This window comes from Microtus pennsylvanicus, chromosome 9 (assembly GCF_037038515.1).
Source record: "Microtus pennsylvanicus isolate mMicPen1 chromosome 9, mMicPen1.hap1, whole genome shotgun sequence".
NCBI classification, from domain to species: domain Eukaryota; kingdom Metazoa; phylum Chordata; class Mammalia; order Rodentia; family Cricetidae; genus Microtus; species Microtus pennsylvanicus.
Genome location: NC_134587.1, coordinates 8,575,449 through 8,591,461, shown reverse-complemented (window position 1 = coordinate 8,591,461; position 16,013 = coordinate 8,575,449). Strand labels below are relative to the sequence as shown.

At 38.6% G+C, this 16,013-nt stretch overlaps 1 protein-coding gene across 1 annotated transcript in view; it reads left to right on the top strand.

The window, feature by feature from the left end:
- The first annotated feature begins 1,035 nt into the window (after window positions 1-1,035).
- Mtx2 (metaxin 2) overlaps window positions 1,036-16,013 on the top strand; it is a 50,006-nt gene continuing 35,028 nt past the window's right edge. The window contains exon 1 of the mRNA XM_075984843.1: window positions 1,036-1,324. Within this exon, the coding sequence (XP_075840958.1) occupies window positions 1,285-1,324 (40 nt within the window). The 5' untranslated portion in view covers window positions 1,036-1,284. The remainder of the gene's footprint in view (window positions 1,325-16,013) is intronic.

The following is a 16,013-nucleotide window of genomic DNA, read 5'->3' as shown; positions in this document are numbered from 1 at the left end:
ATAATTGTAATGGAGGGTCAGAGATCTATGAACATAAAGAAAGGAGACATACCTTTCCAAAAATATCATGGACAGTAATTCTTAGAACAGCAGTTTATCTATGTACAAACTTCATAAGCTATGTGTGTGTGTGTGGGGGGGGGGTCTGTGTGGTGGAACTAAGAATAGGAAGTAGGGTCTCAAGCTAGGCCAGAGCTTTACTAGTGTGCCAACTGTTCAGGCCTGACTTTTCTGAATACTATTATTGGCCAGCCTAATCCTCGATCTCCTGATTCTCAGTGAGAGATCCTAGAAGAAAAAAGTGAGGTGGAGAGTAACTCAAGAGGAACTTAGTCATTGACCGCTGGCCTACCCCAGCTGATGCTTGTGTTTGCCTGGACTAGCCCGCCAAGCCTGATGACTTGAGCTGGATTCCCGGAGTTTACATAGCAGGAGGAGAATCCCAAAATTGTCTCAGCTCTCTATAAATACACATACACACACACACACACACACACACACACACACACACACACACACACACACACACTTTGGCTCACCCAGAGATCTATTACAAGTGTAACTTCATGTTTCTAATTCGGTAATATTTATGACTTCCCAATTATAACCTATAATTAAAAACAACACGATTAGGCTAAGAGAAAAGACTCATGGGAGCTAGTGCCCTTCCTTCCCTGCCCCCTTTACACTCAGAAACAAGAAATTGAAGTGTTTTATTCTCCAAGCTTCATTTTGAGTGCACGGAGTTGAAAGACAATGTTTCAGCTCACGAGCTGATCAAACCTCCTTCTGGCTAGAGCATTTGAACAAATACTTGACACTGCTATCTGTCCAGGGACCTCAAATCCTGCAGGTGGTGGAACTGTGGGAATTCTGAGTTTCTGGGTCTCAGCAGTACCAGACCAGGCACTTTAACCTCTTCCAGCTTGCTCCCATCTTGGTAGGTTGCTGAAAGGGTGCAATAAAATTCCAAAGCGCCGATACACGTACGTGTATTCACGTAGCTAGAGACAGTGCAGAGGCTGATCTTCCAGGGCTCACGCGGGTCCGGAGCGCGCGGGGCGGAGCAGCCGGAAGTGCTGGCGCGCGCTGTCAGCGACGCCGGAAGTCTTGGGCCGGCCTGGCGGTAACCTTGCGGGCTGGGCCGCGTCTCGTGAGGTGGTTTCAGCGTGTCCGAGCGTTGAGTCAGCGAGGCTCGTGAACCGCGTGGGAGCCGCCGAGGTCGCGCGGGAGGGAGCCGAGGGCCGCGGAGCGCAGGCGCGCGTCCAGGGCCTCGCAGCCGCCATGTCTCTGGTGGCGGAAGCGTTCGTCTCCCAGATCGCAGGTAGCCCGCGTGGGCGCTGACGGGCGGGGGAGGCGACGCGGGGCAGCGGCGGGGAGCCGCGTGCGGAGAGGGCGGTAGTTTCCCTGGAACTTGGGGGGGGACGAGAGTCCCGAGCCCACAGCCCGGGTGGAGGCGGCCATGCAGGCCTGGCCTCACTTTCCGGATGAGGAAACTGAGGACGCGTGGCCAAGGTCACCCTGCAGGGGCAAAGTGCTGTCCACGCTGCCCCCGCGGCGCTTTGTTCCGCTTCACGGCGGTTTGGGTGGGTAGAGGAGGCCGGGGGTTGGGGTTGCGGTGGGGGCGTGGCCACAGGGCCTTCCCTCCCCAAGGGGCTCTCTCTTGGGGTGCTGGGTTCTCCGTCACTAATGAGCGCCCCTTCTTTACCTGTTGTTGAAATTCTTGCTTCTCCCAGCCATTTGCATAATCTGTAGGATCTTTTGAACTAGTCTTAATTTGCATGAAGTTTAAAGAAAGTAAACACCTTTGACTTGGTGGTCGAACTTGACTGGTAAATAGATTCACAAAAGTTTTTTTTTCTTCCTGAGGCTTTTATCTCGGGGAAAGTGAAGGGTTTAGGTTAACGGGATGAACGTTAACTCCAGCAATGTTTTCAACATGAGTACCATAAGGAGATACTAGGATAAACTAGGAACATTTGACATAAAGTAATGTTTTGGAAATGAAAAGTATAATGTGTCATAACTTTGCCAACTGTATTGAATTTGCCTGAACATAGATTTTTTTTCCTTTAAAATATCATTTTATAGGAGAGGGAAGAAGCTAGATAGATTGTAAGCTTCATGAAAGCAGGGGAATGCTTGTTTTGTGTGCTCCCCCCATCCTAGTACCTGTCGGTCACTTGGTTCTCTGTGAATACTCATGACTTGAGTAAGTGAGGAATACTGCGATTTCAAGTAACGGTTATCTCTGTCTGTTGTCTTAGCTGTTTGTAGTAATCTGTTGTAGTAGGAGGAAGCATTTCAATTTAGATAATTGAGTAAATACATTGGAACAGCTCCTAAGTCAAAATGCTGCATGAATAAATTTTAGATGAATTAAAGATTTGAATGTAACACAAACCAATTTATAATAAAACAATTAGAAGAAAATTACAAGGACCAATGCAGGATATTAGTTTAATAATATTGAATAGCAGAAGAGGTTCCTTGGCAAAACACAGACTATTCACGCCATAATAGGAAATATTGGCAGAGTTGGTTGTATAAAAGTATTGAAAGCCTTTGATGATAAAAGACACCATGAGTAGCTGGGTGTGGTGGCTTTTGCCTGTAATCAGAAACACTTGGGAGGCTGATACCCAAGGATTGCAGGCTTTAAGCTAGCTAGCCTGGGCTTTAAAGGAACATGTTTCAAACAAAACAAACATCAACAACAGGGAAAACCCCCACCATAAATAAAGTTGTACATATTAATGAAAAAAAAACCTCCTCAAAGAAAGGCAAAGAATCTACATGGATCTTTCATAAAAGGAGAGATACACGTAGATAGTGGAAAGATGTGCTCCATGAATAACTGGCACACTGTCTTTGTAGCTAGGGAAAAGTGGACATGATAATCTCCAGTATTGGCAGGGGCATAGACACATTACTTTCTCACTTAGTGGGTCTGTAGATTAGGCTCCCTTTAAGAGCCAAACACAGCAATATTTACTAAAATGTTATACTTTAACCCAGAAATCATCTGTATGTAGATTTATCTGATAGAAATTTGAGGACCAGTTCTTAAAAGAACTATATAGTCATCTTTAGCATAGCATTATTTCTGATAGCAAAAAATAAAAGTGTTCCAGATGTATGTAGATTTTTGATATACCAACCCAATAATTTCATTTTGGTACCTAAAATAAGTGAGTTGTCAGATGATATCTTTACTTCATTATTAATATTATTCTTAATAGCCATGACATGGAAGCAGACTAGGTATTTGTCAGCAGATGAATGGATCAAAAAGTCGGGCATATATACAAAAAGAACACTGCACAGCGGTAGCAAGAAGGTCATTCTTTCATTCATGATGATGTGGATAGAGCTAGAGGACCTTATCAAATGACGTCAGCTAGGAATAGAGTCACAGATACTGTATGATCTCACTTTTGTGTTAATCTTCTAGAAACCGAGTAGACAGGTGATTACCAGAGGCTGGGGCAGTGGGTGGTTGGTAAGGGGGGAAGAGGTAGAAAGGGGCCATGTTGACCAGAGGGCACAGCTTTCCAGCTGGACTCTTCTCAAGACTGAACACCATTTGAATGTGTAAGTGCCCTGACATTTTTTCCTTGTCCAATGATATTTTTTAAAATATAATAATAGTAATGATTTATGGTCATTATAGAGTGAAAGTAATCCAGAGAACAGTAGGAATAAAGTGAAAAATCACCTGACAACCTACTGCCAAGATTAAGATTAAAGAAAAAAAAATCCCATCTCATATTCAAAACCAAATCTATCATTTATTTCCTTATAATTTATTTCCCTTAAATTAAAAATACAGACATAGATAATGTAGAGGGCACATTTCTTTTGTCATGATATAATGGGTCTCTTCATTACATCATGTCTATGATGAAATTATATGCTTTCATATTTGAATAGCTATGTAGTATATCATAGTAGTAAAGAAACCATAATTTACTTGTGATCATTTTTGTTTGTTTGTTTTTTGATTTTTGTTTTTTGATACAGGGTTTCTCTGTGTAGATCTAGCTGACCTGTAACTCTGTACCTAACTCAAAACTCACAGAGCTCTCCCTGCCTCTGCCTCCCAAGTTTTGGGATTAAAAGTGTGTGCACCACCACCCGGCCTTAGTGAAATCATATTCTAATGGGGTTTGAGGTTTTGTTTTGTTTTGTTCTGTTTTTATGAGATAGGGTCTCATTATGTAGCCTTGCCTGATTGGCCTCAGACTCACAGACTCCACCTGCCTCTGCCTCCTGAATGCTGGAGTTTTACTCTATTTTATCAGTACTATTTATATTAGTATTATTTACTCTATTTTATCAGTTTAATGAATGATTGGCAGCAGTAGGAGCTCTGTGCCTACATAGGAATATCCACATCAGCTCATGCTCCTATTATGTGACTGACCAGACAAATTGAAAACTTGAAAAGCAGACATGAACAAGGGAATCTAGGAAGGAAAGAAAGCATTTGGGACTAATGTTTGGAATGGTTGATATCAGGCAAGACTTAGTCCCTCTTTTAAAGGACTTTTAAGTTTTTAAGCCCAGGCTACCCCAGCATATCTCCTTTTTAAAAGTCATATGACTATGAATTTTAATTGTATCAGTTAAATTCCTTTACAGCAACATCTATATTAGTATTAGAATAACCAAGTGAAGGTGTTTTTGTATGCTTCACGGTGGCTGTTGTCTTGTTTTGCATTCCTACTACTTTTTGTGTAATAGTCTGGCAGTCCATATTAACTGAGAGCAGAAAGGGAACTTGGCAAGTCAGTTTGGTCAGGTAGTTGTGTCAAAGCCATTGAATGTGTGTGTGATTTTTCTCTTTGCAGTGGTACTTATGCTGTGGTTTTTTGGGGGAGATAAATTTCTTAACATGGAAGAAGAATTTGAATTACTTTTTTTTTCACCCAAGTAATATGGGAAGAATAACAATTTATGACTTTAAATGAACAGTTTGGTTTTCTAGATTATAGGCTAGATTTGGAGTTTTGAAAGGATAAAAATGGTCCTGGATATTGAATTGTCTAAAAAACTTACATAGATTGTCTCTGTATTTTAAATTTTTATTGTTTTTTTTTTAATGATAGCTTTACTAATACATAAGTTTCTGGTTTATGACCTTATTTTTAGTTAGTTGAGCATGAATATGTCCCTAGACATAAGTATCTTGAAAATAAGTGGGGTTAAGACAAGTATGTTTTGGTTGAGAATGTAGCTCAGTGGTAAGACTCTTACTTATCACGTGGGAGACCCTGGTTTTGATCCTTTGCATCACACAGACGTGCGCCCCCCCAAAATAGGCATATTTTAAAAATGTTTTTATACTGATAATAAAGTATGCTTCCTTCTGGTTTTCCTCACATTAGTACCGGGCAATGTCAATTTATAAAGCACCAAGACAGGTTCTAGGGGGCTGAAATAAATGGAAAAATAGAGGCTAAAAGAACCTTAATATTGGTAGAGGTGGACTATAGCTCCGGGGAAGAACGTTTTCATATTCAGGGTCCTCTGTTTGATCTTCAGCACCACCAAAAAAGTGGGGTGGGTTTTGTTTATTTTTATTTTTTGGTGTGAAGGGGCAATGCTGCTGCTGTTCACAAGGCTATATTGAGCTCTCAGAGTATTTAATGATGAAAACTACAACAGAATTGAAGAAATGCATTCATTTGAAAAATGTATTAAGGACAATACATTCAATTATTTTGCTCTTGGAAATAAGATATTTTCTTAGTTGTTTTTAATGTGGTGTTCTGAATATTTCCTAGTAGTTTTGAGAAGGCACCAAGGAATTCTTGAGAAGTTATTGAACTGGCCGTTGCATTTCAGATAATCTTTTTTTTCTTTTTCATTATCAGTCATGGATAGTATTATATTGTGGAACTTCTCATGTTAGTAGATGTGAAGTTGATGTTGAAGAGGCAGGTGGTGAAATCAAACAAACATAGGGTTATACTTCAGATGAAAGGCAATGTATAGTTGATTTACAGGAGGATGGCCTATTATTTGATCTTACTGTATTAATGAATATATTGCAAACCAGATTATAAAAGGCAAGGTGCTTTGCTTCCTTTGAAAACTTTAATATGTTGCTATAGTTTTTTTTGAAAAACATGTTTAGTGAAATAGTTCACAGTTGAGCAATAATGTCAATTTTAATTTACTTGTAAGTTCCATTACAATTTGATACCCTTAAATAGCATGTCCTCTCTCTGAGATGTGTATGGGATGGAACCCATTGCCTTTAGTATGTTAGTCAAATACTCTGCCACTCAGCTTTACCCACAGCTCCATGATTTTTAATGATTAGCTTAAAAGATTTTGGTGATGGGTACCCTGTAAAATATGTCACTATTATCTCTGTGAAGGCTTTTGAGTTATTAATGTTAGCTTAAGCTTTCCACATTTGAGTGGAAATTGAAAGAAAACATCAGATCTCTTAACATTTTTCAAACATTTAAAAAATTTCTTGAGAAGTAGTTATTAAATAGGCTGAAGATAATCAAATAGATAAGATGTTGAAAATTCAGACTTTTCATTTTTTTTAAAGACAGAAATTATAATATTCAGTAAATTTAACTAAACTCATTTACATGTAGAAGAGAAGTATTCGCCTTGCCAGTAAGAAAAATGCATACTTTAATTTTTTATTGCTTTGTAAATGACCCTCTATTCTTGAACTCTTATTTTTGTATAGTCTATAAATGAATCATGGTTTTGAACTTTTTTACATCAGTAATAAAAATGAAATTTGATGGGGTAGTAATGAAGGCTCTTTTCACAAAAACAATCATTTTATCGTGACAATTTCCATTAACTGTAACTGTGTTAGCAAAATAGAAGCCATAAAATACATTTCATTGTGTGTTTTTGTGCTAATTGCTTATTTTTAATCATTAAGAACTTTTCTAAACCACAGAAATTTTTTTATAACTTAGTCTGCCCTTGGATAAAAAAAGATTTCTGATATATATTGAATATAGCATTCTTCACTGTAATAGAATTTCTTTTCACATATATATTAATTCCATTATGTGGTCAACCTAAGCATTGACTAGAAATTTATGTAAATGAATTTTATCATCTGTTAGGCTTTAAGAGGCCATCATTACTGGCCATTTGTTAGTTTGCTTACCAATCTTTACGGTAAATGAAAGTGTTTTGGGGATGGGAACATATCCCAGTAGCATTGCCTAGTGTGCTTTCCTAGCGTGCTTGAGGCCCTGGTTTCAGTCCTCAGCACCACAAAAACAAACAAACAAACAAACAAGCAAAAAACCATGCGAACAAAAGTGTATGGACATCTTGAACTACAAGAAATGTTTTTGACTTACCTGTTTTATTAATTTAAAGGGTTGTTATGTTCTCGTTGTTTTAACCATTGTCATTTATCGGTTTAAGACTCTGATTTGGCTAGTAATGAGAACTAATTATAATATGCTAACTATTTAACTGGTAATTGGTTTTTTCTTTTTCAAATGGAATTATGAATTGTTCTTTATATTTTCCTCTGTATTAGGCTTCTACAGAGGAGGAAAGTCAAAAGGGCATTAAGTATAGACATGACTATGTGAGACGAAATTTATTTGTGGAATTGCTTATTTGATTATGGAGGATGAGATGTTCCACACAGGCTGTCTGTAACTTGGAGACTTTGGAATGCTGGTAACTGGGCTCAGTCCCAATCTAAAGTTCTCAGAGCCGGAGAAGCTTATGTCTCAGTCTAAGACTGAAGGCCTGAGAGAACCCAGGGAATGACTGATGTTAAGTCTCAAGAGTCCAGAGATTGTAGTTCTGTTGTCCCAGGGAAGGAGATGAGGACCCTGCTCAGGGAGGAAAGGAAGCCAACAAGAGAAGGAAGAAGGAGGAAGGGAACATGAATCTTCTCTTCTGCTTCATTCATTCATTCACTTGTTTTTATTGGTAGGGGAATGTTTGCTTCATCTTACACTTTATAGTTTGTCATCAGGGGAAGTCAAGGGAAAAGTCAAGGTAGGAACCAGGAGGCAGGAACTGATGCAGAGGTCATGGAGGAATGATGCTTACTGGCTTGTGACTCAAACCCATAGGAATAAGGGTCCCTAATGGTCAGGTGTTGAGGGGGAGGGCCGGGGATGAGAAGATAAAGAAGACAGAAAACTGGGATCATGAGGTCTTGCATAAGCTAACAGCTTATGGAAGTTTATTAAAAAGCATATCTTAAATGCCGTTTGTAGGGGAGAAGTGAGCTGAAGTCAGCAGATAGCTAAATCAAACAATGTTGACCAAGAGAGCACAGCCTGAGACACAGCTGCCTTAGGCCTGATAACCACATCCTTCAGTGGGGAAAACCAGATTCCCAAGAACTGAAACCATTATTCTTTCTAGGCCAGCTGTTCTCAGCCCATTGGTTGTGTGACCCCTTGGGCGGTTGAAGGACCCTGCAGGGGTTGCATATCAAATATCTTGCATATCAGATATTTATGTTACAATTCATAATAGTAGCAAAAATACAGTTATGAAGTAGCAATGAAAATAATTTTATGGTTGGGGGTTGCCACAACTTGAGGAATTGTATTAAAAGGTTGCAACATTAGGAAAGTTGAAACATTGTTCTAGATCGTATCTCTATTCCCAGACCAGCCCTTGCCAAGTCTGCTTCTGGGCAAGGACACAGAGCTAAAGTTCCATTTGTCCTTTCATCAAGGCCTCCAGAAAAGCCTTGGATTGGCCTAGCTCCCAACAGGCTTGTTACTCATGACTTCCTCACCCTGCTTTCTGATACAGCCCAGGACCATTTATTTGCTCAGGGATGGCATCACCCACAATGGGCTTGGCCTTCATGCCAAATTGTAGTACTTCTTTACAGGTCTCGTCTGTAAAAGCCCTCACAAACACACCTGTAAAAAGCACCTTGAATAGTCCTTGATCCGAACAAGTTGATACCTAAAAATTATATTTCCTAAAATATTTCTCCACCTTGCCATGCATTTGTGCTTTAGAAATCATGGACTGCAGATTAAAGACAAATATTTATATTTCAGTTTACTGTTTTAGATTATTTTCGTACCCTTGATATTGACTTTATTGGTCTGCCTGTAGAAAAAGATTTGAGTTACGTAGCCGGGCGGTGGTGGCGCACACCTTTAATCCCAGTACTTGGGAGGCAGAGACAGGCGGATCTCTGTGAGTTCGAGACCAGCCTGGTCTACAAGAGCTAGTTCCAGGACAGGCTCCAAAACCACAGAGAAACCCTGTCTTGAAAAACCAAAAAAAAAAAAAAAAAAAAAAAAAAAAGATTTGAGTTATGTTAGATGAATTGAATTAGTTAAGCAGTTGGAGTCTATTTGTTTTTCTTTTTGAATAATGTAGCAGCTGCTGTGCAGATCAGCTGTGTGTGAATGTGTGGTCTAGACTTCTTCTGTTGGCTTCACCGGTTGCTGTTCAACCTTAATAACTGAGTCAGGGCTTCTCTCAGTCAACCCAAAGCTCACGAATAATGGCTAGTATGGCTAGCCAGCCTGCTCCAGAGATCCCTGTCTGTGCCTCCCGTGTAATGGGAATTAGGATTCTTAATAACTCATCTAATTTTATTCTCACAACAATCTTAGAAGACATTTAGTATTTCCCCTTCTACAGTAAGATAATGAGGTCAGAAAAGGTTAAGTAACTTGACCAAGGCTACTTAGACAATACATTGTAAAATTGGGAAACTCTACCTGACTTCAAGGCCTAACTTTTTCTTTACACCACCTGTTTTCACTTACTTTGCTGTGAATGGTTGCTGTCTCTCCCCTCTAGTTTCCTTTTCTTCCATCTTCTGGAGTACAATGGCAATTTCATATTCATTTTTTCTTATTAAAGTAATTTATGTTTTAGGCATTTAATAGCTTGTTTGTTCATTTAAAAGGCTAATTGAAATATTATTTGGGGGGAAATCTTTTATGTTTTAATACATAGATTTTAGCCATATTCATAAATACTGACTTGAGTAGAGTAAGATGATCAAAAACTTTGTTGAATTAAATTGATCTACATAGGTCCTCAGTATCACTTTATCTGAGCTAAATGAAAGAGATAAAAGAATGTAGTCTTAAGTGCTACTTGTGTCTCTAGGACTTTCTTTCTATGTATATATTATATGTATTAAATGAACAAAAAATTGATTGTAGACGTGCTAAATGTAGTTTCTGAAATGAATGCTATGTACAGTTTGTGTATTCACATACCACAAACAACAAGGACTCTGATACCAGTCAACAGGTTTCCTCTTTCTACAGACTTAAGGCAATTTGTAACCAAGGCCATAACTCTGTAAGACACTTTGAGTTACAAGATCCTTTTTTGAGACAGGATTTCATGTAGTCCAGGCTAGTTTTGGACTCTGAACTGCTGATTCTGCTGCTCTCACTTTCTGAGTACTGAGACTATAGGCATGTGCCACGGCACCCGTGCTTTGTAGGTACTGGAGTTGAGCCTAGTTCTTTGTGCATGCTAGGCAAGCACTCTATAACTGAGGCACATTCCAAGTTCTTATCGAGTCCTTATTTAAACCTGTTAGTCTTTAATCTTTGTGTATGCACTTCTTGCTTTAAATTCTAACTTGCCTTACCACTCTGCTCCATAATGCCAGCTGCCTGTGCTTTAGGTTTCTGAAAATGACTCCTGCATTTCTCCCTTTTAATTAAAAACATGAGCCACTTTCTGGCATGAACTGATCTCTCAAACTGTTAAGGTGCTAGGAGAATTTTTTTTAAAAAAGATTGACTTTTATTAATTGTGTGTGTCTATGGTGATATATGCATGTGAGTGCTGGTGTCTTTGGAGGCCAGACGAGGGCGTTGGGTTCCCTAGAGCTAGAGTACAGGTGACTGTGAGCTGCCCATTGTAGGTGCTGGGGTCCGATTTGGGGTCCTCCACAAGAACAGTATGTACGCTTAACTACAGAACCCTGTCTCCAGCCCTGGAAGAATGGCTTCACACTCCTGTGTGGGGAAGTCACTGCTTATGCATTTGTTATAAAGTCTTTAAATGTCATCTCTTCTCCTGCACCTTGGGGATGTTATTTAGTAGTCTTGTAATTATTAGCTGGGATCTGTCGTTGCCTTCTTTTCTGTAAGCTTACAGGCTGAATTAATATCGAATTTGATAATCTAAAACAGCATTCCTTAAATTCCCATTTTGATAATCTTATATTTTAAGTCTAATTATCTTAAAAACCCATTTAATTACATTTGCCTGACAGATGATGAGTTTTAAACTTTTAGTGTATTTGTTGATATCACTGGGGTCATCAGTCTGTAGTCTATATCAAATTAGCAAGTTTGTTTCTTGTTTTCTCTGTATGTTGTACAGTAACTTTTGATTAAGATTGTCTAAGTGCTTCTTTGATTGTCTAAGTGCTTCTTTGAGCATTTTGTTATGTTGCTAGTATTTGAATTTACACCTTTGTCAGAAAGTCATCTGAATCTGGAGAGACTGCACATATGCCTTATTCCTTTTCTGTAACACTGTAGTCCTGTTGCCGGGCTGAAGAAATGGCATCTATGAGCTTTTAAATATAGTTGCCTAAGGAGAAGCTGAGTTTGACTTCATTAGTGCACAAATGATAGGTTTGTGAGGAGTTATTATAGCATTAATCAATTTGATGGATTGGAAAAATGGCAGAATTGAAGCAGCGTGTAATATTAGTGCCTATTATTCTACAAATTATATCTTCACCTGTGTTCATATGCCAGCAGAGTCATGTTGTGCATCAGAAATGCAGAATTTAAGAAAAGAGACACCAACGGCAGAGGGGATCTCTTTTCATAGCTTGTCTCTTGTCCTCTTAGATTAGCTCAAGAAGTGGTCCTTAGAATCTAGACTTTTTTATTAGGTTATCACTTTGATAGTGTGAAATAACCTTGGATGGAAGAACCATCTGCCATCAGAACAACTTATCACTTAACTTGACATGAGATCAAGTAATATGTAACTTCTCTAAAAGACCTATGATATACATATGTGGATTTATTTGCTACCAGTCATTTCAGTAGTATTATAGTTTTCTACTAGTAAAAACATTGATTTTTGATTATATTTATTGATAAAACTTAAGTATAGCTTAAGTACAATTAAAATAATGTTGAGCAAATATTTGTTTGGTCTTGTTAGTTTATCATATATATTGCTAGCAATTTATGCATTATATTTTAACTTTTAAAATTTTAAGAGTTGTCTTTAATTTTTAAAATTTAAAATCCATTTTGTTTTTATTGATACAGTGACTATATGCCGCTATGCTAACTGGTACTTATCCCCTGCCTCAGCCTCACATGTGCTATAAGTAGAGGGTGTGCCTCCTGCCTTGAGCATGTCCTTTTTAAAGTTTGTTTTGTCTTCCTCAACATAAATACATGCAAGAATAGGGAAAGGTCCATTTTAAGTTTAAGAAATACTCAGTTGCATAAAAATACTCATCTTTATCCTTAAAGACTGAAGCCTAGAGGTGTCTTTCGCTGTTGGTAAAGGAAGATTTGGGTAAAGTAGGAAGTAATCAGGGTACTTGATGTGGGAGTGTCATATATCAATCTGTTGATTTCATTGGTTAAGTAATAAACTGCTTGGGCTCATAGCTTAGAACATTGGTGGGTGGAGTAAACAGAACAGAATGCTGGGAGGAAGAGGAAGTGAGGTAAGACGCCTCAGAGAGAGATGCCATGTCCCGCTCCCAGGCAGACACATGCGATGAAGCTCCGACCCAGGATGGACGTAGGCTAGAATCTTCCCGGTAAGACCTGTGCTCACAGATTATTAGAGATGGGTTGATCGGTATATCAGAATTAGCCAGTAAGGGCTAGAGCTAAAGGGCCAAGCAGTGTTTAAATAAATACAATTTGTGTGTTGTTATTTCGGGCATAAGCTAGCAGGTGGCAGGGGAGCTGGGGACGCAGCCCCGCCGCTCCTATTACTACAGGTACTGAGTAGGGCAAAATAGAAAGTTGGTAAAGGACTGACTAGCTTTTCAATAGAATTAATTGGGATATGCACTTAGAGGGCTTTGATTCATTTCTAGTTCTTTTTTTATATTTACAAAATAGAAACATAATTCTTTATAAAAATAATAAAATTGAAGGAAATTTACCCAAATACTGTTACCATAGCAATCTATTGTTTTGAATTTAAGATTTCTTTTATTATGTAAATGAAGTTTTTTTGCCAGTTAGTATGTCTGTGCACCATGTATGTGCCTGATGCCTACAGAGGTCAGAAGAGGGCATCTTGGAACAGGAGTTGCAAGCTATGATGTGAACCACTGTGTGGGTGCTGGTTCTCTGCAAGAGCAACAAGAGCTCTAAGCACTGAGCCATCTTTCCAGCCCCCATCCCAGGAGTTCTGATTTTTAAAATGTAAGTTAGAGTAGACCACCAAGAGTGTCTTTGTTTTAGCATGAAAAAGATGAAATAGTTTTTTAATTTTAGAAAAAAAAATGTATCCCAGTTTTATTTAGAAAGGGACAGTGTGTGTGTGTGGGGGGGTATGCCATAACATGAGCAGAGAAATCAGAAATTACCCATGGTAGTTGGTTTCCCCTTATACCATGTGTGTCCTGGGGATTGAATTTATGTCAGCTTTTACCCACTGAACCATATAGTAATTTCTTTTCTTAGAATGAATTAATTTCTCCAAAATCAGGCAGTAGGTTTTTTTGTATGAATGTGTTTAGCACACATATACATGCACATATGTGAGGCCAGTGGTTGACATCAGTTACTCTCTACCTTATTTTTGAGACGGGATCTCTCACTGAGCGTGGAACTTACTCAGCTCACTAGCCAGCCAGCAAGCCCAGGGAGCTCCTCTCTGCCTTTTCAGCATTGTGATTCCAAGCATATGCTGGAGCACCAAGCTTTTCCAGTGGTTGCTGGGTGTCAAACTCAGGCTCTCATGTTTGAGTGGCAAACACTTTACCAACTGAGCCATGTCTCTAGCTGCCAAAGTAGGTAGTTTTACTTTGGAATTCTTACAACAAGTATTAGACAAATTACCATTTGTCTAATGGTAATTAGACAAAAAATTAAAACTTGATAAACTCAAATTTACTATTTTTGGCATGCACTACAGTGATTTGTTTGAAGCAGTTGAGAATCCAAGATTTTAGTAAATAACTTCAGAACTACAGAAAAACTTCTGTATCTAAGAATTTATTTGTAGGAAATGAGAGGTACAATATTGACTTCACAGTAAGATACGGTAGAAAATAATGTATGACATAGGTAAATATGAACTTCCATGGACAGTACATATAAAAGAGAAATAATGTGACAAACTTGGCTTTGAAGATGATTGTCAATAAAGAGAAACATTGAAGGGAAACAATTTGAGTAAATTCATAAAAGCAAGCCTTAAGTGTTCAGGAAAAATTTGGCATATTCTATCTAGTTGGACAAGGATCTTGGTGTTAAGTGGGCAGGTAGACAGGGACTCCTCTACTAATTCATGTATGTTCTTCCCTCAGCCTTTCTTAGTCTAAAAAGCTGTTTTTTTTACCATGAAAGAGGACTTTTTCTTGGTTAGGAGCACATGAATATTTGAATTCTATGGTGAAATTTAAAATAAGTAGTTTGTAGTCAGACCTTTCTCTCCTGCCTGCCTGTTCCCAAATAACTACTCAGAGACTTAATATTACTTAAAAATGCCTGGCTGATAACTCAGGCTTGTTATTAGCTAACTCTTACACTTAAATTAACTCATATTTCTTATCTATACTTCACCACGTGGTGCATGGCATCTCTGCGACTTTGCCTTCTTTCTCCCAATATCTGTTTGGATTTCCTACCTAGCTATATTCTGCCATGCCATGGGCCAAAACAGCTTCTTTATTAACCAATGGTAATAAAACATAGTCACAGCATACAGAGGGGAGTCCCATTTTAATACAGCATGCAGGCCCAAATAGATTTAGTAATTATGTTTGTTTACTCTTTTAATAGATATCAGACACATAAAGAGTTTATACTAAGGATGAAAGTAGGAAGAGTTAAAAAAGTAAGTTGAAATTGGAGATCCAGCTGTTTTCAGGCAGATAATATTACTGGACTTGTGTTGTATGGTCTTGAAGTTGTCTGGGTGAATTTTTAAAAATGTTTTTCTACATGATATAGTTTCTGTATCTTTCCTGCAGCTCTTATTAGCATAAAATGATCCACAGTAATAATAAAAGAAGTGATAATAATAAAACACAACATTATCCAGTGAAATATTTCCTATGTGTTAGGTTCTAAAGATGACCTGAATTCTAGAGTCACAGTTTGTTTTCTGCTTGGAAACATAACTAAACACTCAGATTGTGAAAATATCGACTGTGATAAGTGGTATAAAGGGTGTCTGTGTAAGGGAGCGTTTGAGCAGTTTAGGGAGATCAATAAAGACTTGCTGGGGATAAAGTTCATCTTCAGCATTTGTAGGATACAAAGTGAAAACGAGAGGCTCTTGCTTACAGACTGTAAAGACTCTGGGACTGGGACAGCAGAATGCTTTAACTAGGCCCTTGCTGAGTGCCATCTCTGTTCAGCTGCAGGGGTCATAAGTTCACACACTGGACTACCTGAGAGGTGATGACACAAGAGAGCATTCTAGGTGGAGGAAACCACACAGGAGAGGCTGGGGCGGGAGAAACTGGATGGAGTGCAGACTGAGAAGCTGACTTTCCAAAGGCCAAGAAGGATCTGGGACATCATGTTGAGGGTTTGGGTCTTCATTCCAAGTACTACACGAAACTCTCGGTTTGGTTTAGGCATAAATAACTTGGCAGTATTGAACAACCCTTTCTCACAACTTCTGATTTTTACCAACCCCCTTTTAAGAAAACTTTTAGTTTTAACTTTTCTAGTTATTCTGAGGCCGCCCCTTCTCTAAGGATGTTTAAAATGGCCTTTCATACATACTGGGAGTGACTTAGTTTAAGTTGAAAGTACATAGGAGTAAGTGATATGAAATATTATTTCCTACTGAAGTAGTTTTATTATCTA